The sequence below is a fragment of the Thalassophryne amazonica genome, chromosome 5, assembly GCF_902500255.1.
Source record: "Thalassophryne amazonica chromosome 5, fThaAma1.1, whole genome shotgun sequence".
Classification (NCBI taxonomy): domain Eukaryota; kingdom Metazoa; phylum Chordata; class Actinopteri; order Batrachoidiformes; family Batrachoididae; genus Thalassophryne; species Thalassophryne amazonica.
In genome coordinates, this window is record NC_047107.1 from 24,445,928 (window position 1) to 24,470,739 (window position 24,812).

The window sequence follows — 24,812 nt, forward strand, 5'->3', positions numbered from 1 at the left end:
CCTGTGACCCTGAACAGCGATTCAGGAGCTGCAGATGGCCAGGCAAGACGTAGGGAAGGTCCAAGAGATGCTGAAGGTATCATCAGATGAAGAGCAGGAGAAAGCTGCGGAGGAGAAGAAAGATCAACACGCTGTGGTGGGTTGGCTTTAGTTCCCAGGACAGCCAGGACTCAAACAAAACCAAAGATTGTAAGGATAAGACAATAATTCAGCAACAAAGAATGTGTTTAGCCTCAGAACACGGCACGTCCCATTACAAAAATATGAAGGCTGTCTTGTTGAAATGAGGAAAGTATAAATATTTTGCAGAATTGTATTTTCTCCTGCAGCTGTGATGTTGATTATACAGCTGTAAGTTTTTGAATTTTGAAGAAAGTAAAACAGAGGGCATGCTTTTCAGACCCAGTGGGGGTCTGTGCTGCACTTCTTCTGGACCTGGGCCCTCTGCAGCCCAACCTAAATCCCACCGGTACCAGTGACGTACGGTGAGGTTCATGGCTGGTGAGGCACTGACTTCATTGCAATCACATTTACAAACATATGAACCCCACAGAGTAGCTTATTCACCGTTTGATTGGCAGCAGTTAACGGGTTATGTTTAAAATCTCATATCAGCATTCTTTACACATACAAACTGTAGCACACAAAAAAGCACATTTAATTAAAAAAGTTATTATGGTCTTACCTTTACTTATAAATGAAGTCCATCTGCCGCTCCTTCTGAACAAAAGCATTGATCACTTGTTTGTAGAAGTCTTCCTTATCTTCCTTCAGTTTTAAAAGTCTCTCTGTCTCAGTAGAGATCACTACCAGGGAAGAAAGTCCTCCTTCATCAGTCCTGATCCAATTGTATGTTTTTAGCCTTTTCTGGCTTTGAATGTCAGTGGTCGACAGCTCGTGTTTGATGAGAAAATTCTTCAGGTCACAATATCCTATCTGTATCCAGATATTGTCACAAGTTGAGAAAATAAGGCAGGAAAAGCAGAAAAAGACAGTTTCTTGCTGGACATCCACACAGCCAGACTTTACGTGTGTCCACATGCGTTGCATCTGTCATGTACAACCCCCATTCCAATGAAGTTGGGGTGTTGTGTAAAATGTAAATAAAAACAGCGATTTGCAAATCCTCTTCAAACTATATTCAATTGTATGCACCATAAAGACAAGATATTTAATGTTCAAACTGATAAACTTTATTGTTTTTGTGCAAATATTTGCTCATTTTGAAATACACTCAACAAAAATATAAACGCAACACTTTTGGTTTTGCTCCCATTTTGTATGAGATGAACTCAAATATCTAAAACGTGTTCCACATACACAATATCACCATTTCCCTCAAATATTATTCACAAACCAGTCTAAATCTGTGATAGTGAGCACTTCTCCTTTGCTGAGATAATCCATCCCACCTCACAGGTGTGCCATATCAAGATGCTAATTAGACACCATGATTAGTGCACAGGTGTGCCTTAGACTGTCCACAATAAAAGGCCACTCTGAAAGGTGCAGTTTTGTTTTATTGGGGGGGATACCAGTCAGTATCTGGTGTGACCACCATTTGCCTCATGCAGTGCAACACATCTCCTTCGCATAGAGTTGATCAGGTTGTCAATTGTGGCCTGTGGAATGTTGGTCCACTCCTCTTCAATGGCTGTGCGACGTTGCTGGATATTGGCAGGAACTGGTACACGCTGTCGTATACGCCGGTCCAGAGCATCCCAAACATGCTCAAAGGGTGACATGTCCGGTGAGTATGCTGACCATGCAAGAACTGGGACATTTTCAGCTTCCAAGAATTGTGTACAGATCCTTGCAACATGGGGCCGTGCATTATCCTCCTGCAACATGAGGTGATGTTCTTGGATGTATGGCACAACAATGGGCCTCAGGATCTCGTCATGGTATCTATGTGCATTCAAAATGCCATCAATAAAATACACCTGTGTTCTTCGTCCATAACAGACGCCTGCCCATACCATAACCCCACCGCCACCATGGGCCACTCGATCCACAACACTGACATCAGAAAACTGCTCACCCACACGACACCACACACGCTGTTTGCCATCTGCCCTGAACAGTGTGAACCGGGATTAATCCGTGAAAAGAACACCTCTCCAACGTGCCAAACGCCAGCGAATGTGAGCGTTTGCCCACTCAAGTCGGTTACGACGACGAACTGAAGTCAGGTCGAGACCCCGATGAGGACGACGAGCATGCATGAGCTTCCCTGAGACGGTTTCTGACAGTTTGTGCAGAAATTCTTTGGTTATGCAAACCGATTGTTTCAGCAGCTGTCCGAGTGGCTGGTATCAGACGATCTTGGAGGTGAACATGCTGGATGTGGAGGTCCTGGGCTGGTATGGTTACACGTGGTCTGCGGTTGTGAGGCTGGTTGGATGTACTGCCAAATTCTCTGAAACGCCTTTGGAGACGGCTTATGGTAGAGAAATGAACATTCAATACACGAGCAACAGCTCTGGTTGACATTCCTGCTGTCAGCATGCCAATTGCACGCTCCCTCAAATCTTGCAACATCTGTGGCATTGTGCTGTGTGATAAAACTGCACCTTTCAGAGTGGCCTTTTATTGTGGGCAGTCTAAGGCACACCTGTGCACTAATCATGGTGTCTAATCAGCATCTTGATATAGCACACCTGTGAGGTGGGATGGATTATCTCAGCAAAGGAGAAGTGCTCACTATCACAGATTTAGACTGGTTTGTGAACAATATTTGAGGGAAATGGTGATATTGTGTATGTGGAAAAAGTTTTAGATCTTTGAGTTCATCTCATACAAAATGGGAGCAAAACCAAAAGTGTTGCGTTTATATTTTTGTTGAGTGTAGATGCCTGCAACATGTTTTAAAAAAGCTGGGACAGTGGTATGTTTACCACTGTGTTACATCACCTTTCCTTCTAACAACACTCAATAAGTGTTTGGGAACTGAGGACACTAATTGTGAGTGTAATGATTGGGAATAAAAGGAGCATCCTCAAAAATCTCAGCCATTCACAAGCAAAGATGGGACAAGGATCACCACGTGAAAAATAGTTTAAGAACAATGTTTCTCAATGTTCAATTGCAAAGAATTTAGGAATTCCATCATCTACAGTCCATAATATAATCAGAGGATTCAGAAAATCTGGAGAACTTTCAACATGTAAGAGGCAAGGCCAAAAACCAACAATGAATGCCCATGACCTCAATCCCTCAGGTGGCACTGCATTAAAAACCAGCATCATTGTGTAAAGGATCTTACCGCGTGGGCTCAGGAACACTTCAGAAAACCATTGTCAGTTAACACAGTTCGTCACTACATCTACAAGTGCAAGTTAAAACTCTACCATGCAAAGCGAAAGCCATACATCAACAACATCCAGAAACGCCGCCACCTTCTCTGGGCCCGAGTTCATTTGAAATGGACAGACACAAAGTGGAAAAGTGTGCTGTGGTCTGATGAGTCCACATTTCAAACTGTTTTTGGAAATCATGGACGTTGTGTCTTCCGGACAAAAGACCATACAGATTGTTACCAACGCAAAGTTCGAAAACCAGCATCTGTGATGGTATGGGGGTGTGTTAGTGCCCATGGCATGGGCAACTTGCCCATCTGTGATGGCACCAACAATGCTGAAAGGTACATCCAGGTTTTGGAGCAACACATACTGCCATCCAAGCAACTTCTTTTTCAGGGACGTCCCTGCTTATTTCAGCAAGACAATGCCAAGCCACATTCTGCACGTGTTACAACAATGTGGCTTCATGGTAAAAGAGTGCGGGTAGTAGATTGGCCTGCCTGCAGTCCAGACCTGTCACCCACTGAAAATGTTTGGCGCATTATGAAGCGCAAAATATGGCAACGGAGACCCCAGACTGTTGAACAACTGAAGTCATACATCAAGCAAGAATGGGAAAGAATTCCACCTACAAAGCTTCAACAATTAGTGTCCTCAGTTCCCAAACGCTTATTGAGTGTTCTTAGAAGGAAAGGTGATGTAACACAGTGGTAAACATACCACTGTCCCAACTTTTTTTGAAACGTGTTGCAGGCATCCATTTCAAAATAAGCAAATATTTGCATAAAAACAATGAATTTTATCAGTTTGCACATTAAATATCTTGTCGTTGTGGTGTATTCAATTGAATATAGGTTGAAGAGGATTTGCAAGTCACTGTTTTTATTTACATTTTACACAACATCCCAACTTCATTGGAATTGGGGTTGTACTTGGGTGATCCCCTGACACTTTGTATTACTGATTTTTTGGGACCGGTGGGATATCTCATCTTCTGATGACTCTTGTCTGAAAGATGGTGGAGAGTTTTTTTTTTTTCTTTCTTTCTAAGCTGTGCTATCTGCAGGTGTGCAGTGAGTCTAATCTGCCACTGCAGGGAGCTGCAGCATGCCTGGAGGAACTGAAGGAGAGCTTGTTACAGAGAGAAAGAGATATTTCAGAGCTGCTGGAGGAGAGGAGCCCTGTTCCTCCCATCCCTCAGCCACCCTGCAGTGTCCTCCTCCTTGCTGTCATACAAAAGGTGCTGTTTTGTCCCATCTGGCCTTCCATACAAAACTTCATGAATCTATTTATTTATTTATTCTAGTGATTTTAATTATTCTGCTTCTGTTAAGATGGTTGGCAGAAATGCCTCCTTGTATTGTACCCTCAAGCTGTAACTGAATTGTTTTTGTGCCGACTCTTTATCTGTAGGCTTATGACGTTTGCAGTCGTGTAGCAGAGTCCAGAACCCTTTTGGACCAGATGATCAAGGAGAATCAGGTTGCTTTGGTTGAGACCAGAGACAGACTAGACCGTCTGCAGACAACCACAAAAGAGAGCAAATCTAAAAATGAGCCGGCCAGTGTTCAAGAAGGGTTAGAGCAAGCAGACATGAACAGCATGTTAAAATAAAAGACATCTTTTTTCTTTTTTGAACGTAATATTCCTTTGGCTTTCTGAATAAGAAAAAAATTGATTTTTTTTTTTACTTCAATTTTCAGATCAATTCAATTTGAGTCAACTTTGTCCTTACTACAAGAAACAGTGAAGCACTACGAAGTTTCTCAAATGGCTTTAGAATGCATCAAAACTGCAGAAATCCCTGGAACAAACGGTAAACACAAATTATTCTGTTGAATATTTTACCAGCATCAAACCATAAATGGATGCACAGGTGCTCTTAGCATTAGAGTACAGTCACACCACTTCTGTTCAAATGAACCCAAATATGTGGATTGTCAGATAGAAGTCACTTTCTATGCCTTAGTACTCACATTAAGTGTTATATATGAAACATAATTTATCGATGTCGATCAAACCATGTCCAAATATCAACCAGTTTAAATATTTATACAAAAAAAGGGTGTTCACCGGATATGTATCTGATGGAAAATGTTGAGTTGTGTTGTATGATTGATGATGAATTGACCTCATTTGAATTCTTTCTATTGAATATGTACTGGGGTAACTAGAACGAAATAGGAGCGGTTGTAAAATACTCACTTCCCTCAGCTGTAGTTATGAGCTACTACTGGTCAGACTTTGTTGGAAATGATCGTGTATGAACTGCCACTTAGCTTGGGTTGATTTGACTGTACGAGTGGGTGTAGGCATTGATAAGCGTTACTTCTGCCTACACCTTTTGGGCACCATGTTCATTGTTTTCTTGTTCTTTCTTTCCTGTAACTTTTGTTTTGTTTTTGTTTGTTTGTTTATTTGTTTTTTTGTATTAATTTTGTGGTCTGTAAATGAGTGTTGTTGTTTGTTTGTTTGTTTTTTTGTAAGCATTGGTGCCTAATAAATTCAATTCAAATATCCCTGCCTACAATTTGTTTCCCAGATGATGATGAGGCAGCCTCACAGCTTGAGGACATTTGGGGAGCAGGCACAAACCAAACCTCAGAGGGAGGAAAGAACATTTGTCAGCAGCTTCTCTGTCTACAGGATCAGGTTTGTCATTTTATTCACATCAGAAAGATGTCAACAGATTTCATTCACATAAACGAAGAAACGTGAGGAGAAAAAGTGCAAAATGTGTGCCATCTAAAACGTCAGATCACTTATTCATGATCTGATAAAACATTATGTGAACACACACACACACACATATATATATATATATATAAAGCAATATGCTGGATACCGCATAAAATAACATGACTGAAACATTTTATGATTCACCAACAACATTTGGGGAGTAAGGTACAATGCAAAAGTCAGGCTTTAGAACTTACAAGTTACAGCATATCAAGAACCTGGACCCAAAAAGGCTGGACACAAATGCGAGACTCACACATAAGCTTAGTGTGTAAAAGGGTTTTACTGAAGAGCCAGACAAAGGTCGGTATACAGGTAGGCACGCCAAAATCAGCAACGGTATTCTAAAACATTAGACAATGTTGAGGTCAAAAACAGGCAAAAAAAAAAAAAGAAAAAAGAAAGAACTGGTATAAGTCTGGAACAACGACACAAGGAACAACGAACTGGCAAAGGCATGTGGGAAAACACGGAGTTTAAATAACAAGAGTGATTTGGGAAAATGAAATACAGGTGTGGGAGAACAACCAGGAAAAGGGTGTGGCAACAAAAGGGACAAGATACACCAGACAAGAGCATGCAGTCAGACAAACACAAAGCAGACCACAACCTGAACATAAAGAAAAACCAAAACATGAATACCATGAAAATTCCAAAATCCCGCAAGATTTAACCACCCACATGACAACAGAGTAAGAAATCCAACATCTAATGTATGTGGGTATGACTGACATTTCCTTGTCAGAAATCATATATTCTGAGTTCCCAGTTTCATCATTGTCGCTCTTTGATCCAGTCTTGTTCAGTCAGACACCGCTGACTTTGCTAAACACAGCAGCTCCAGAAATTCCCAAAACAACAACAAAAATGTTTTACTTGACTTCAGTATTTACTACTCCCCAAAACCGGTGTCGCAGACCGAACGGTCCGCCCCTAAAAATTGGTCCGCCTTTTGCATCTGTGCATGCGTCATTTCAGACCACAGCAGCACGTCTGAGACTGAGTCTCTTCACCCAAAGCAATCAAATGGATTAATGGGATTATTAACCATCAGATGATAAAGGTAAAACCTCTTAATTCATTCTTAAGTCAGTTTTAAGCAGAAACGAGGTGAAATTCCTTGACGCTTTGAAATGTTTGACGCGCATCAGCTAGCAGCTCATTTATCTGTGGTGCTATGATCACTTCTGCTGCCTTTTATGATTATATAATGCTGAATTTATGTGGAAATGATTGTTGTACAAAAGCTTCAGATATCTGGCGCTGAGACAGCTGTTGACTGGAGGCAGTTTGAAGCAGAAAAGAGGTGATAACCGCGTCATCAAGGGAGACCGATGTTTAGGGGGACCATTCGGTCGGCAACACCGGTAACCAAAAAATTTTCACAACTAACGTGTAATATGAAGTACCACAAATGTCATGGAAGTAGTAATAAAGCATTTAATAGAAAACTGTACAAAAGAATATAGGCACTAATAATTATATAAATAATTAATAAATTAAACTGTTAAAATTGTTAAATTTAATTAAATTTATATAAATTAATTATATAAATAATTAAATAAATTACTGCTGAAATAGCATCTGACCAAAACTAAACATTGGTATCAACAGGTCTCATGGCCTGTATAGGACTTAAATGGATCCTAAATGGCATTTTACATACAAGTATTTACATGACATTTTACATATTAACATAACAACCCACAACTATTTTCAGTTTCAAGAGTTCATGGCTTAATGGCATTCTGTGCAGAGAATGAAACAATGTTCCTTCTGTCCTCTGAAGTTTTCAGTTCCCTGTTTATATTCTCAGTTTACTGCATGAGATTTCTGTGTGTGCATGTTTAGTGCAGATGAGTCGTCCTCTGTGAAACAGTTGCCTCTCCCAAAGTCTCCCAGAGAGAAAGCAGTTCTCACTACTCACTGCATAGCTGCTGAATTTGTTTCAAGATGTCAAATGGCAGCTACTTTCCAGAAATCAGTGGCGGCTCCAGATATTTTTTTCTGCAGGTGCTACAAGGGTTCTTGGCATTTTCATAAGGGTGCTAAGAAATAAGGGCTCATGTGTCACAACGGCTCTCTGCTACACCTCTGCCACATTCACAGTCGTGCATACACATAGCCACATTCTGATCTGCGACAGTCACTAATGACATACAGAATGACCAAAATCACACACACACCTATAGGCTACTGTTCAATACAAATATCCACAGACCTCCACATGTAGCCTCAGGGAAAAAATACCAATTGCAGGCAGAGGGAAAATATTTCCCCCACCATTGATGTTTTCATAACAGCACAATGCGCATGTTGTTGTGGTTAAGAGCAAAAGCATCAATGATTTGGTCACTGTCCAGAGGCCGTGTTCTCTGAGGGGTAACTGCCAGGAGTGACACCGCATCACTGGTTTGGCTGTCTCCTCTGGGCTTGACTACTGTAACTCCCTGCTCTTTGGGATCTCTGGAAAAAACCTTAAAAGGCTCCAATACATTCAAACCAGTGAATCTAGAATTCTGATGACAGTACAGGAACACATTATACCTATTCTCCATAACCTTCACTGGCTCCCCATCACCAACAGAATCCATTGTAAGATTGCTTTCATCACCCACCAATGCATCCATGGCAATGCCCCCACACTCCTCAAAGACCTCCTCACACACATCCTCCCATTCCCTCCGTTCATACAACACCAATTGTCTCCATCCCTCTCGCACTAAATATCACACCATGGGAGACAGGGCCTTCTGTTCAGCTGCCCCTCATATTTGGAACTCCCATCCTGACCATCTGAGGGCTCAACAAACTATGGAAGCTTTAAAAAAAAGCCTCAAGACATACCCATTTAGACAGGCCTATCACGTCTCAATCATTTCAATCTGTTATCATCTTAGTCTTTTTATTCTATTTTATTACTTTATTTTGGTTTTATTCTATTCTGCTGACTGTTTTTATCTGAAAATTTACTGTTTTTGTTCTTCTTGTTTATCCTTGGTTTTATTTTTTATTGTTTTTTTCCCTTGTAGCACTTTGAGATTTTTATTCGTACAAGGTGCATTATAAATGAAATTTATTATCATGACATTGTTTAATGTGATGTCACTGAACATCACGTGACACTCATTTTGTGTAAAACAATCAGTTCTGTTGATGAATGTTTCTTTTATGAATGAAATATTGATCTAATCACAGAAATCTGAAAACGCCAGAAGTGTCTTACTGTGGAAAACTGAAAGGATGATGTCATCACCTTGCCTCTGTAACATGTTGCTAACAGTGTAATTTTACAGTGTAATTTAGCATATTATTTTTTTTGTTGTTGTTGTTGGTGGTGGAGGGACAAAGCGCCAGCATCCTCCAGCTGAAAAACTCACCCAGAGCAGACAGGCACTGAGGGGCTTCTTTAAAAACCCCTTAACAAGTAACTTCCATCATAAGGAATTAACGCATTTCCAGATGTCATCTTCCAAAGCAAGGGTATCATGTGGAGAACAGTTTTCATCTGTGATGATGAATCCTGGCAACAGGTCAGATTAAAAGACTTTATTTAATCCATGAGCTGGTTTCTAAAGTTTTATCTTTAGTTGTTAGTTCCACGTCTTCTTCTCCATTTTTTGTAGAAGCGTTACAGCGCAACATACAGGCCTGGCATATGTACTACAGCATTTTCACGTGGTTTCACTGGATGTGTGAGAACAGAGACATTTCTTGAATGGAACACTTTTTGAAAATGACAAAGAAAAATATTGTATAGGAGAAGTTCCGTTTCAGTGTGGACAAGGCCTTAAAAACATGGGATTAAATTAAAACAATAAATGAGGAATTATTTTCTTGGGGGTGCTATGAGAAGTCCAGGGAGAACTCTAGCATCCCCTAGTGTCCACCTGGTGCCACCCATGCCAGAAATGCATCCCACAGTCACATTTAGAAGTATAAGATGACCAAGACTTTAGTCAGAAGGGAATCTACATATATCTTACATTTGACACATAGAGACCCATTAAAAGGCTCCAACTACCATTCCTTGTGCTCAGTGCCGTGGAGGGAGGTTTGAGGAGGAATGGCCGAGGAAGGAAGCTTAATTTGTTTATGTCCTGAAAGTTGTATTAGTGTGATATCAAGTGGCAGAAAAAAAAATCAATCACTGTACCTTTAAATAAATAATTCATGAATTTAAAAATGGAATTTAATAAAATAACAGTTAATTTAAGTGTAGTTTAATAAGATAAATAATTAAGGCAGTTCTCATATTATTTCAGCTAGGTACTTTGAAAGAGCGCCAAAATGCAGCATAAAACACAGCATTTCAAGTAGTGTGGAGGTTCTACTTGGCCAGTTCACTCAAGTGTTGTTGATGTAAAGCTTAGAGTTCTGGTCATCACCTCACATACACATTTTCTATCTCCTCCTTCTCTGAAATGAGCTGATTAGGTCCTTCAGGTGTGTTAGCACTTGAGTGGCTGAGCACAACTGGGTGAGTGTATCAGCTTGTGGCAGAGAAGGATGAGATGGAAAATGTGCAGGTGAGGTGGTACTTGGTAGCCAGAGTTGAGATTCACTGGCTTTGAGCATCAAGGTAATCACTTTCTGGTTTCCATCTCTTCTGAAATATTTACAAATTCAAGGTATAAAAGCTTTCTCAGTGTATTTCCATGTGCATGTGCAAGATCTTTTCATCCAAACAGTTGCAGAGAATATTTAGCATGATTTCTTTGTTTATATTTGTGTCTTCGTGATTATCTATCAAGCTGAAGCAGATTAAAGAGGAGAAAAAGAAAATAATTGAAAACTACACATCAGAAAGGACAATGAGAAAGAAGTACTACAATATGGTGGAAGACATGAAAGGTGCACACTGGGATTAAACATTCATGTACAGCATAAATATTGACCACATGTAATGGCTACCTTTCATTTTTCTGAGGTTTCATGCTTTTTTTGGCAGGTAAAATCAGAGTGTTTTGCCGGATTCGACCAGTGAACGGATCTGAGAGCGTGCAGAGTGGGAATATGATCGCAGTGGAGAAAATAGATGATTATTCTGTGACAGTAGAAAGTCCCCGTGGGCCGAGAGAGTTTCAGTTTGACCGGGTGTTTGGCACTGAAGCCTCACAAGAAGACTTGTTTCAGGATATCAATAGGTAAAGACAATAACACGTTCCCATAGGGAGGCTGGGTCACCATCCTAATGTCTGTTTTCCCCCTTACTCTGTCTCTTTTGCCCTTTGTGTTCTCTCTCTCCTTCTCTGTTCTGTGGCTCACTCGGTTTTCCCCCTTACTCTGTGTCTTTTGTCCGTTGTGCTGTCTCTCCCTGTCTGTTCTCTGGCTCACTCTGGTGCCCCCCTTACTCTGTCTATTTTGCCCTTTGTGCTCTCTCACCTTCTCTGTTCTCTGGTTCACTGGTGTCCCCTTTACTCTGTCTCTTTTGCCCTTTGTACTCTCTCTCTCCCTCTCTGTTGTCTGGCTCACTCTGTTTTCCCTCTAACTGTCTCTTTTTCCCTTTGTGCTCTCTCTCTCCCTTTCTGTTCTCTGGCTCACTGGTGTCCCCCTTACTCGTTCTATTTTGTCCTTTGTGCTCTCTCTCCCTGTCTGTTCTCTGGCTCACTCTGGTGCCCCCTTACTCTGTCTATTTTGCCCTTTGTGCTCTCTCACCCTCTCTGTTCTCTGGTTCACTGGTGTCCCCTTTACTCTGTCTCTTTTGTCCTTTGTACTCTCTCCCTCTCTGTTGTCTGGCTCACTCTGTTTTCCCTCTAACTGTCTCTTTTGCCCTTTGTGCTCTCTTTCCCTTTCTGTTCTCTGGCTCACTGGTGTCCCCCTTACTCTCTCTTTTGCCCTTTGTGTCCTCTCTCCCTCTCTTTTCTCTGGCTCACTCTTGTGTCCTTTTGTCTAGTTGTACTATTCTCTCTGTTTCACACATGTTTCTTATTCAGTTTAATTACTTTCTTATGAAACAGGGGGCAAACTTGTGATTTTCCAGCCCAGTCTCACTTTTTTTTTCGTGTTCCCGTCACGAAATGAGTCAAATTTTTGTGACGGGGTGTCTTTTAAATCACTATTACTAACCCTACTCCTACCCCCAACCCTAACCATAACCACCATGACACCCCCCCCCCCCCCGCCTTTCACTTTTAATTTTGTGCAGCGATCACAGAATGAATGAGAATGAATTTGTGGAATTTGTGCTGCGTGACGGAAATGAGGCACTTTTCATCATAATATCACAAACCAATAGATTAATGTATATTTTGTGCTGCTGAATTACGACTTGCCATGACACTGGGTTGGATCTTCTTGTGTTTCATGATTATGGCCTGCTGTCATTGGACATGGTTGCCTGGTTTGTTAACTGTGTTCTGATTTCCTGGATTGCCTCTCTGCTCAGTCCCTCATGAACATTTTTGCAATGTGGACTGCCTTCACTGTGTTTTCTGACCTTCCCCTTGTATGTCTGTTTATTTTGCACTCTGCTTTGGACTGTAAATCATTGTTAATAAATACACTTTTATTTTGCATTTGCGCCTCTTTGTTCACTTTCATCCAGAAAAGTTTGTAAAATAAATCTCAGTTCAGTGGCACCAATGCATTTTTTTTCTCTGCAGGTTGATCCAGTCAGCTATTGATGGGTACAATGTGTGCATCTTTGCATATGGGCAGACTGGTTCAGGAAAGACTTTCACCATGGTGGGAGACAAAGATCAGAGGAACCCCGGCATCATGCCAAGATCTTTCAATGCTATATTTGATATTATAAAAGAAAACAGCACCAAATTTGAGTTCAAGGTGAGGCTGACTTTCACCATTAGCTACTCCATTCACAGTTTTAATTTTCTGATTTAAAAATTTTCTGTCCTGCCATTTTATTAAAACTGGTTTTATCTCTTCAAAGATCTTTCATTCTCCTTTATGCTTCTCCTCCTCTCCACTGTGCTAATTTGTACTTTGACCTAAGGTTTCAGTCTACATGCTGGAGCTGTACAATGACAGGCTATGGGACCTCTTTTTGAACCTGGCTGGTGAGATCCAGGCACATCCCCAGTCCCACAGCCAGTCCAAAAAGGTGGAGATCAAGAGAAACAGAAAGGGGGTTGTATTTGCCCAAGGAGCAGAGAAAAAGCAGGCCTCCAGTGCTCAGGAGCTCTACGTTCTCTTCCAGCAGGCCTGTGCCAATCGTCACATCTCTGCCACCAGTGAGTTTTCTAACCCAGCTCAAATAAAGTTCTGTCTCACGGTTTCTCTTGCAGATAAGGACACAAATGTTGACCTAAATGGAATGTAGGAGTTCAACCAAACACTGACATGCATTGAAGATACCAGTTTCCACACAAGATGTTTCATATATGAGGGCAGTCAGTGGGGCTCATCCTGCACCAATTGTTGGAAATTCCAGGCTGTATAGAGATCCGATGCTCCCTGAGATTAGTAGAACATGTACATTATAGCAGTGATTCTCAACGCGGCACCCTAGGGTGCCGTGATCGATCGTCAGGGGTGCCATGGGCAATTATCAAATATCACCATTATCGGGTGTATGTGCTGTAATAGTGTGGCAGATGGTGTAATGCTCTTTTATTCCAGTAGATGGCGCGCAGTAGCGCTGAGCCGTGTGCCGACAAGGAGGCGTGATCGCCATTTTAATTCTGGGCAAGTTAGTGATTTGTGTGCATAGAAGTTCACTTACTCTCGTCAAGAAACAGGTGGAATATGCCGGAAGGCTGCGCATGTTGGCAAAGTCACAAATGGAGGAACAAGGGAGACAATATTTCCTTCCACAAGTAAGTGGGTTTGGTTCTTCTTGTCACTTTGTCCGTGATATTTGGATGATAAACAGCTGTATGTCTCCTGCCGTACCTGTGTCGCCCGATGACACGGATCATTCATTTCACTTATGTCTAGTTGATATTTTCCACTGCTAGACCAATGTCTAGTTAAAATTCTTGTCGTTAGTGACTAAAAATTGTTCGACAAGACTGGGGAGTTTTTTTTTTTTTTTTTGCACCTTAAAATAATGAGATTATAATGACCCGCGCTGTGCTGCCACACACACAGAGATGTGCACACACACACACCGCTGACTTCATGAATGAAACTCGGTCAATAAAGCATAATTGTGTAAAAATATAATATATATAAATGTATTGTAATGGTTTTAGGAGCCGCGCTGCGTTGAACAGCAGCAGCTCAGCCGAGCAGCGCAGCTAATCAGCGCAGATCCGTGTAACTTTCAACACTAATATTTGTGAATGTGTGTGTCAGAGTAAGTTTAATACTTTTCTGACATAATTTAATGTAATTTAATTTTACTGGCTCGATATCCAGGACAAAATGGCATTTTAACACGTATTTTGTGAGCATTTTTCTGAGTGTGTTCAGTCGCGGATCTCCATTGAAAATGCATTAACATCCGGGTACTTCGTCAATATTTTGCCCGGTTAGGAGGCGTCATGTCGCTGTCCATGAAGGGACCTTTTCGTTTAGTGTGCAGCATTGGGACTGCGCTGTCCAGTTCTTATATACAGCTCCATGACTATAGTATACTATGTTACGTCATATCTGTACCGCACGTGTTGCTAACGCACCGTGTAGCGACAGTCGAGTTAGTGGCGCGTGACACGTGGCGCGTGACACGTGACACGTGACAGTGGCGTGCCGCAGGATTTTGTAATTAAAAAAAGGGTGCCGGCGGCTCAAAAAAGGTTGAAAATCACTGCATTATAGACATATGGTGACTGAGTCTGTCCATAAATTTTCTGTACATATATTAAAATAACTGCAAATTCAGCTTTGCAATTTTGGATTCTGAATGATATTGGTGAGGAGCAGTGAACCTCTTATTCTGAGCCACATTCTAATTTTTTTTAACATAATAGTTTTCAGTTATTAATCTTCAGATAATCACTGATACCAGTGGGTCACAGGGCCTATATAAGAGCCTTTTTAAAAAAAATAAGGATGTTGTCTCATCGTAGCTTAAAGCAGATAACCCGTAAGTTGGAGAGGAAATGGCGTCTCACTAATTTAGAAGATCTTCACTTAGCCTGGAAAAAGAGTCTGTTGCTCTATAAAAAAGCCCTCCATAAAGCTAGGACATCTTTCTACTCATCACTAATTGAAGAAAATAAGAACAACCCCAGGTTTCTTTTCAGCACTGTAGCCAGGCTGACAAAGAGTTAGAGCTCTATTGAGCTGAGTATTCCATTAACTTTAACTAGTAATGACTTCATGACTTTTTTTGCTAACAAAATTTTAACTATTAGAGAAAAAATTACTCATAACCATCCCAAAGACGTATCGTTATCTTTGGCTGCTTTCAGTGATGCCGGTATTTGGTTAGACTCTTTCTCTCCGATTGTTCTGTCTGAGTTATTTTCATTAGTTACTTCATCCAAACCATCAACATGTCTATTAGACCCCATTCCTACCAGGCTGCTCAAGGAAGCCCTACCATTATTTAATGCTTCGATCTTAAATATGATCAATCTATCTTTGTTAGTTGGCTATGTACCACAGGCTTTTAAGGTGGCAGTAATTAAACCATTACTTAAAAAGCCATCACTTGACCCAGCTATCTTAGCTAATTATAGGCCAATCTCCAACCTTCCTTTTCTCTCAAAAATTCTTGAAAGGGTAGTTGTAAAACAGCTAACTGATCATCTGCAGAGGAATGGACTATTTGAAGAGTTTCAGTCAGGTTTTAGAATTCATCATAGTACAGAAACAGCATTAGTGAAGGTTACAAATGATCTTCTTATGGCCTCGGACAGTGGACTCATCTCTGTGCTTGTTCTGTTAGACCTCAGTGCTGCTTTTGATACTGTTGACCATAAAATTTTATTACAGAGATTAGAGCATGCCATAGGTATTAAAGGCACTGCGCTGCGGTGGTTTGAATCATATTTGTCTAATAGATTACAATTTGTTCATGTAAATGGGGAATCTTCTTCACAGACTAAAGTTAATTATGGAGTTCCACAAGGTTCTGTGCTAGGACCAATTTTATTCACTTTATACATGCTTCCCTTAGGCAGTATTATTAGACGGTATTGCTTAAATTTTCATTGTTACGCAGATGATACCCAGCTTTATCTATCCATGAAGCCAGAGGACACACACCAATTAGCTAAACTGCAGGATTGTCTTACAGACATAAAGACATGGATGACCTCTAATTTCCTGCTTTTAAACTCAGATAAAACTGAAGTTATTGTACTTGGCCCCACAAATCTTAGAAACATGGTGTCTAACCAGATCCTTACTCTGGATGGCATTACCCTGACCTCTAGTAATACTGTGAGAAATCTTGGAGTCATTTTTGATCAGGATATGTCATTCAAAGCGCATATTAAACAAATATGTAGGACTGCTTTTTTGCATTTACGCAATATCTCTAAAATCAGAAAGGTCTTGTCTCAGAGTGATGCTGAAAAACTAATTCATGCATTTATTTCCTCTAGGCTGGACTATTGTAATTCATTATTATCAGGTTGTCCTAAAAGTTCCCTAAAAAGCCTTCAGTTAATTCAAAATGCTGCAGCTAGAGTACTGACGGGGACTAGAAGGAGAGAGCATATCTCACCCATATTGGCCTCTCTTCATTGGCTTCCTGTTAATTCTAGAATAGAATTTAAAATTCTTCTTCTTACTTATAAGGTTTTGAATAATCAGGTCCCATCTTATCTTAGGGACCTCGTAGTACCATATCACCCCAATAGAGCGCTTCGCTCTCAGACTGCAGGCTTACTTGTAGTTCCTAGGGTTTGTAAGAGTAGAATGGGAGGCAGAGCCTTCAGCTTTCAGGCTCCTCTCCTGTGGAACCAGCTCCCAATTCAGATCAGGGAGACAGACACCCTCTCTACTTTAAGATTAGGCTTAAAACTTTCCTTTTGCTAAAGCTTATAGTTAGGGCTGGATCAGGTGACCCTGAACCATCCCTTAGTTATGCTGCTATAGACGTAGACTGCTGGGGGGTTCCCATGATGCACTGTTTCTTTCTCTTTTTGCTCTGTATGCACCACTCTGCATTTAATCATTAGTGATCGATCTCTGCTCCCCTCCACAGCATGTCTTTTTCCTGGTTCTCTCCCTCAGCCCCAACCAGTCCCAGCAGAAGACTGCCCCTCCCTGAGCCTGGTTCTGCTGGAGGTTTCTTCCTGTTAAAAGGGAGTTTTTCCTTCCCACTGTAGCCAAGTGCTTGCTCACAGGGGGTCGTTTTGACCGTTGGGGTTTTACATAATTATTGTATGGCCTTGCCTTACAATATAAAGCGCCTTGGGGCAACTGTTTGTTGTGATTTGGCGCTATATAAAAAAATGGATTGATTGATTGATTGATTGATTGGGACATGTCTGGGCTTGCTCAGCCAGGCACGTATAAAGTAGTCCTTAATAATCGCAGGATCCTAGTAGTCATTAATGTAACTGTTTCTTGAAATTTTATATATGTAAAGAAAAGTGTGTGTGTGTGTGTCTTTGGTGTACTGATAGTGTGGGTCACTGGGCTTCTTGTGGACATATTTGACACATGTTTTATTGCATATTTAACAATATTCATATTTTTTCTTAATCAATAGGCAGCCATGATGTGCCTTTTAATAGCTCAACTACCAACCCATATATGGGCAAAGAGGTGGAACGTGGGAAAACCCCGTGTAACCTAATTAAGATGAACAACAAATGAGCTGTTACTCAAAGCAATTTCAATTTATTTTAATTTATATAGCGGCAAATCAGAACAAAGTTGCCTCAAGGTGCTTCACACAAGTAAAGTCTAACCTTACCAACCCCTAGAGCGAGAGCACAGGTGACAGTGGTAAGAAAAAACTCCCTCTGATTTGAGGAAGAAACCTCAAGCAGACCAGACTCAAAGGGGTGACCCTCTGCTTGGGCCATTCTACCAACACAATTTACAAAACAGTTCACAGTGGTTCAAAGCAACCACACCTCTAATCATGCATAACTGTTTGGGTCAAAACACTGTAAACTAAGGAAGTAGGAAAAAAATCACCCCACTGTATAGCTGTCATGGAGGAGGAACCAGCAGAACAGACTAAAACCAATTTTTTTGTACCAAGGTGTAAATATGTTTATTTCTGCTCTAAAGTTGGACATTTTAACATGGGTTTCTATGAGAACCTGCTACTTCCTGGAGTGAACCTCAACATGGTAATTTTAGGCTATAAATAAACTATGGCACACACATAGAGGGCGTACCCCCGCCAAGGAAAAACACTTCTAACTCTGGAACTGCAGGGCACAGAATCAGCACATCAATGTGGCTAATTTAGACTATAAAAAATAAAGCGCTCAGAGAGTACCTACCTCAACCCAGAAGAAAACTTAAACTTGGTAACTACAGGGCATAGAAAAATTTTTAGCCCACACTTGTTAAAGATTATAAAAAAAGAAAAGAAAAAGAGTGGTCTCTTCTGCACAATTGGCCGGTGAAATATTTAATGTCTGATTATTTATTCTTGGCTTATTTAACCTTCACCCAGGTGAAACCGGGTACCTCTGCTAATAATAATATACAAAGAAAGTGCAGACATTTAATATTTCCTTAGAGATGAATGTGGAGAGTTCCCGCTCACATCTCATTGTTGGCGTCATGGTGGAGAGCAAAAATCTGACCAACGGGAGTGTGAGCAGTGGGAAGCTGAGCTTGGTGGACCTGGCAGGCAGTGAGCGAGCAGCCAAGACAGGAGCCAAAGACCACCAGCTAAAGGTGTTGATTTGTCCATCACTAATCAAGTGATTAAAATGATGTGTGAAAGTTTCAGGAGATATTTCACATGATGATTTCTTCCCCGTGTCTCCTTCCCTGTTCAGGAGGCCAACTCCATTAACAAATCTCTGAGCGCGCTGGGAGATGTCATCTCAGCGTTATCTGCTGAACTGCCCCACGTACCGTACAGAAATAGCAAACTGACCCAGGTGATGAAAAAGTGAAATACTTTAACATCAGCAATAGTTAAGCTTTGAATGCTTGCTTTTCCTCAGCACAAGGCATTGTCCAAAATGATTTGCCAAATATAGCAATGTTTCTGCACACATCTTTGTCTATTTTTTATAGTTCTTGGTGTTATAATTTAATTATTTAATTTATGTTTGGAAATACTGGTAAATGTAAGCGGATGAACCAATTTAATATGTCTTAAAATGTAGAAGATTACGATTATGTAAAACCATAAACCAAGACAAGGCGTTTTTGATTTTCAAGTATACAAATAATGAATGTTTATGAGTTCAATGGTACAAATATCTCATGAGGTGAAAGATGGAATGTTCCATTCAACAAGGCCATGTTGAATGGTACATTCCATCTTTCACCAAATTAAATATTTGTTCCATTGAAAGAATGTAAAGCCATTATTTCTTTTATATAATGGCTAAAATAGATCCTTGTCATTTGATGATATATTAATTTATAAACAACAGAAAAGGGACTTACATTTTGGTATGTGTCACTGGTGCTTAACAGTCCAACACAAACTTTAAATAGGAGTTCAGTTCTCAGTCAACTTGGAAAAACAGTTCAATCAAAAATAATTCTGACGATGTAGTCCGTGATACTTCCACAAAAAAAGTCTGTGTACTTCCTCAGTCCAGCAAAAAATCACGTCAGAAATTAGTATAGGTTTTTGTCCTAACAGCACTCCGTGCCTCTAGATGGCATATGGCGTAGAGGATTTGTTTTGTGTGTGTCTGTGTGTGTTAGAAGAATTAGCACTGTCAGTTAGCTCATTCAAATCATCGTCCATCAGCAAAACAAACTCCATGTTTAGCTAAACACCGCCCCCACTAGAGTGTGTGTGGGTGGGGTTCGCAGCGTGCAATAGTACAAAACATATGGAACCAAATTTGCACTGTAAATGGAACAATAATCCATGTCACGTGACATACAAAGCACCAATCAAATGACAAGGATCCACTCAGCTGTTATATAATATAACATAATGCAAATATTGTGGAAAGAAAGGTTAAAAGGCATGTATGCTGACCAAGTAGATCTATTCAGCATATATATATATATATATATATACAGTGGTGGGCACAGATAACCAAAAAAATTAACTTTGATAACAGATAATCAGATAACTGAAAAGTTATCTTCAATAAAGATAAAACAATAAACCACCCAAAAATGTATCAGAAGTTACAGATAACCAATAATTTCCAATATTGTCTCTGGTACATTTGCAACTATTAGTAAAACAAATTTAAGTTTTAATGCCACAATAACTTCTACTAATATTAAAAGTAAAAACAGACCCACACACTGAGACCACACGTTTGTCTTTGCGCATTCTGCCCCTGCTGGAAGCTCTTGTTTACTACAGAGCTCCCAACACAGAGACACCCTGAGAGCAGCCATGAAGCCAGCTCTCTATTGATTATAACACTCCGGTCAGGCGGAGGTCTTGAAGAATAAAGTCATACTGACTTATGGTTTTGATTTATAAATAACATTAATACTGATAGAATAACTCCATTAATGTCAATTCTGTCATTTGTACAAAGTTAAAATATAGCATATATCTTTTAATGTTGAATAATGCACTCATTCTGAGGGTTAGTAACAAACACATGGATTCTGGGTAAAAGTGCCTCTGCTAAACACTGATTGGTTCAGTCATTCATTATGTAAACCAACACGTTAATGTGACATCTGTCGTGTGTTGGTGTTCATTTTTTTAATTTGTAAAAACAGGCATTTTTACGGCGCCCTGGAAGTGTCATCGCAAAATGTTTTGCATGTGGAGAGAATGTGCGCACGTTTTATGATGTTGTAAAATGTGCTTTACACTGTGCGATGCAGGAATTTTTGGACCGAGTTTCAGGTTAATCGCGCGTCCTGCATCGTGTAGTGTACATGGAGTAACAAGCTTCAAGTATTTTTTTATTATTATTTGAACGTATAGACCCTCGGTCAAGTGATCTCCTGCATATCACAAAACCAAACCAACAACTGATCTGAGAAACGCCGCGAGACAGTAGATTAACCCCACATACAGCCCTCCATCACAAGCGCAAACACAGCGCAATTGGGCATGACAGTCACACAACGGGTCAAAGATAAACCTTTCATGTAGATATACAGTGGTCCCTCGTTTATCGTGGGAGTTACGTTCTAAAAATAGTCCGCAATAGGCGAAATCCGCGAAGTAGACAGCGTTTTTTTTTACAATTATTATAGACGTTTTAAGGCTGTCAAACCCCTCACTACACACTTTATACACTTTTCTCAAACAGGCATTAACATTTTCTCACTTTTCTCTCATGTGTAAACACTCTCAAAGTTCAAACCTTAGTAGAAAAATAAGACCAACCTGTTTTCAGGCCCAACCATTTGTTTGAGAAATAAAAATAGAACGTTTTCGTATAAATAATTATGATGGCTTTTAGAACTAATGAATTTAATTTTAACGATCAACCTACGAGGTTGGACACATAAGAAATTATTAATAGTCACTGACCAGTATTTCACAGTAATTCTGATCGCGCCTCTTCGTCGTGGCGCCGCTCCGCTGAAGGCCTCGTTGCAGGTGTCTTTTTCCGAGTGAAGAACACAGTTATGGGTAGTTGTTGGCGCTCTTTTTTTCTTCTGGGCGAGAAGATTCTTATAAACAGACATGCAGCACACAATGCGCGTACTCTCCCTTCGCGGTGCTGCAACAGGTGTCCCGTCATCTCGACAGAACACTGGCCTGCTTGATGAGGACGCAGAGCACAATGCGCTGTTAAAAAAAAAAAAAAAAGCATGCAAAATTGGACTAAAAAAATCCGCAAAACTGCGAGGCGCTATATTTTCCAGTATTTCTTTCTTTTTTCTTTTTTTATTTTTGATAACTCACATCCGAGGGGGCGAGGTTGATGACGTGAGGGGGCGTCGCCCCCAAATGCCCTCTGGTGGCGCCGGGTCCGAAAACAACAGAAAAAAAAAATAAATAAATAAAAATAATAACATTACAAGACAGCTCTGCAGTGTTTTCACAGGCACAGTGCGAGCGGTTGGATGCTTGTAGCTTTTCAGCAGGAGGATAACCTCACGATGGCCAACCAGAATAATATCAAACAGGTTTGATTTTCATTCGACCATACGATCGCGATCAGGAGGTGGTCGTGAGATGTTAAAGCTTGTTACTCCATGTACACTACACGTTAGAGGATGCGCAATTAACCTGAAACTCGGTCCAAAAATTCCTGCATGAAAAATCATCTCACACAGTGTAAAGCACGTTTTACAACATCATAAAACGTGCGCACATTCTCTCCACATGAAAAACATTTTGGGATGACACTTCCAGGGCTCCGTAAAAATGCCTGTTTTTACAAATAAAAAAATGAACACCAACACACGACAGACGTCACATTAACGTGTTGGTTTACATAATGAATGACTGAGCCAATCAGTGTTTAGCAGAGGCACTTTTACCCGGAATCCTTTGCGATTTGTCTGTGTTTGTTACGAAACCTCAGAATTACTGCATTATTCAACATTAAAAGACATATGCTATATTTTAACTTTGTACAAATGACACAATTGACATTAATGGAGTTATTCTATCGGTATTAATGTTATTTATAAATCAATACCATAAGTCAGTATGACTTTATTTTTCAAGACCTCCGGCCTGACCAGAGTGTTGTAATTGATAGAGAGCTGGCTTTATGGCTGCTCTCAGGGTGCCTCTGTGTTGGGAGCTCTAGTAAACAAGAGCTTCCAGCAGGGGTAGAATGCTCAAAGACAAACGTGTGGACTCAGTGTGTGGGTCTGTTTTTACTTTTAATATTAGTAGAAGTTATTGTGGCATTAAAACTTAAATTCGTTTTACTAATAGTTGCAAATGTACCAGAGACAACATTGGAAGTTATCGGTTATCTGTAACTTCTGATACATTTTTGGGTGGTTTATTGTTTCATCTTTATCAAAGATAACTTTTCAATTATCTGTTATCGAAGTTAATTTTTTGGTTATCTGTGCCCACCACTGGCACAGAAAAACTCTTACTTCAGTCTTTTACTTCAACTCATGAAAAATGCAAGCAAACGTTTGGATATTTAATAAATCCAGATCTGACAGGGCTTTTAAAAATAACTAAAACGTGGCTAACAAATGGGCATTTGTTTAAATCTTTCAGAGTTCAGTTTAGCATCAGATGTTGCATTTCCACATTTTGTATAGTTGCACCATAAATCAGTGTTAACCATATTTAGCATATTTTGTTCTGACTGTTGTGAAGAACTAGAGGTTTTGTTTGTATTTTTATTGTCCCTCAGGTCATGCAGGACTCACTGGGTGGAAACGCAAAAACACTCATGATCGTCAACATCTCTCCATCAGAATGTAACCTTGACGAGACACTCACATCACTCATGTAAGAAAACATGATCATTTGTACCACATCAGGAAGTCACTGATGATTATAATTTAGTTGCTAGTAATTACCAATAAATATAGAAAGAAGCACCAAGAAAAGGCCCTTCTGGATTTAACATCTCAAATGTGAGTGTTGACCATGTTGCAGACTCAACTGCAATGAGGCAGGAAATGATAAATAAGAGTTTATTGTAATTGTGTTGATGATGATCATGGGATGGAGACCAGGAGGTGAAGACACTGGAGGATGGGTTGCAGGTGGGGGAAGCCAGGTGGGCCAGTGGAGCAGGTGGTGGCTGCAGACTGAACAAAATTACAAAAATGAGAATAACCAAACATCCAAACAGGGAAAAACACAAAGGGCAAGAAAGTCAGGTATGACTACACTTGAGGAGGCCAGTTTTACCACTTCCACTGACTGAAAGATCTGGTGGTGTCCTCCTTTTCAGCTGAGGCTTAAGTAGGATGCTGCTGATTGATGCAGGTGTGCTGCAACCAGGGGTGTAGATGACGATCAGCTCTACTGGCAGAGAAAACACAGGAAGGAGGGGAAACAACAAAAAGGAGCCAGACCAATTCCCCAGACCACAACATCCTCTTTTATATTCCTATTAATTGCCTTGGATTACTGTCCTGGGCCATGTTCTGACTCCTGCACTGTTCAGTGATTGCATGGACTAGGTGTTGGATAGAGCTGTGAAAACCAGCAACGTAGTTGACTTTGTATTTCAGGAAAGGTTTACTGATCTTGACTTTGTGGATGATACTGTGATCTTTGTGGAATCAGTGGATACTGTGATTGCAGCACTTGAGAAGCTGAGTGAGGAATCAGATTGTCTGGGTTCAGACTAAGATTCAGGCGTTTATTGACTTCCTGGTGTCAGATATCAGAAGTGCCTCTGTATGAGGTAAAAGTTTTGAAACATTCACCTAACTTGGCAGTGATATATATGTCTCTGGGTCCTCAGTCTTTGAGATCAAATGATGCCTTGATAGAGTTTGTAGATTCACAGGGTACATGGAGAGAGGTGTTTACAGGAGAATGAAGATTCCTGTCCTACAGTATGGTTGTGAGACGCTGACATGAACAAGTGGCCTGAAGTGATAACTGGATGTCTTTGGTACTGTGTCTCTTTGGAGGAACCTTGGGTCCCACTGGAAAGGGTTTGTGTCAAACAAGTGGTTACTTAGGAAGAATACGGTGAGAAGTATCACTTCCATTGTGAGGGCATGTCAGCTTCAACATTTGAGGCCATGTGGTGTGTTTCTCTGTGCACAATTCAACATGCAGGTGTCTCCGTGTTGAGGACCCCAGTACAGTGGCGGCTGGTGAAAAAAAAAGTCTTGGTGGGACTGGTGTGTGCCATTAGATTTCCCTTCCTAGTCCAGTAC

At 40.5% G+C, this 24,812-nt stretch overlaps 1 protein-coding gene across 3 annotated transcripts in view; it reads left to right on the top strand.

Moving 5' to 3' along the window:
• Nucleotides 1–24,812, top strand: part of LOC117510188 (kinesin-like protein KIN-14I) — a 44,728-nt gene that overhangs the window by 10,182 nt on the left and 9,734 nt on the right. Inside the window, exons 7-18 of one of the 3 annotated variants that reach the window (XM_034169808.1) lie at nucleotides 18–136; nucleotides 4,369–4,542; nucleotides 4,716–4,879; nucleotides 5,006–5,122; nucleotides 5,843–5,954; nucleotides 10,796–10,895; nucleotides 10,993–11,188; nucleotides 12,647–12,827; nucleotides 12,997–13,234; nucleotides 18,604–18,764; nucleotides 18,869–18,973; nucleotides 23,321–23,418. In XM_034169808.1, the coding sequence (XP_034025699.1) occupies nucleotides 18–136; nucleotides 4,369–4,542; nucleotides 4,716–4,879; nucleotides 5,006–5,122; nucleotides 5,843–5,954; nucleotides 10,796–10,895; nucleotides 10,993–11,188; nucleotides 12,647–12,827; nucleotides 12,997–13,234; nucleotides 18,604–18,764; nucleotides 18,869–18,973; nucleotides 23,321–23,418 (1,765 nt within the window). Of the gene's footprint in view, nucleotides 1–17; nucleotides 137–4,368; nucleotides 4,543–4,715; nucleotides 4,880–5,005; nucleotides 5,123–5,842; nucleotides 5,955–10,795; nucleotides 10,896–10,992; nucleotides 11,189–12,646; nucleotides 12,828–12,996; nucleotides 13,235–18,603; nucleotides 18,765–18,868; nucleotides 18,974–23,320; nucleotides 23,423–24,812 lie in introns of those variants that run through there. The other 2 variants (XM_034169810.1, XM_034169811.1) reach the window with 2 other exon arrangements.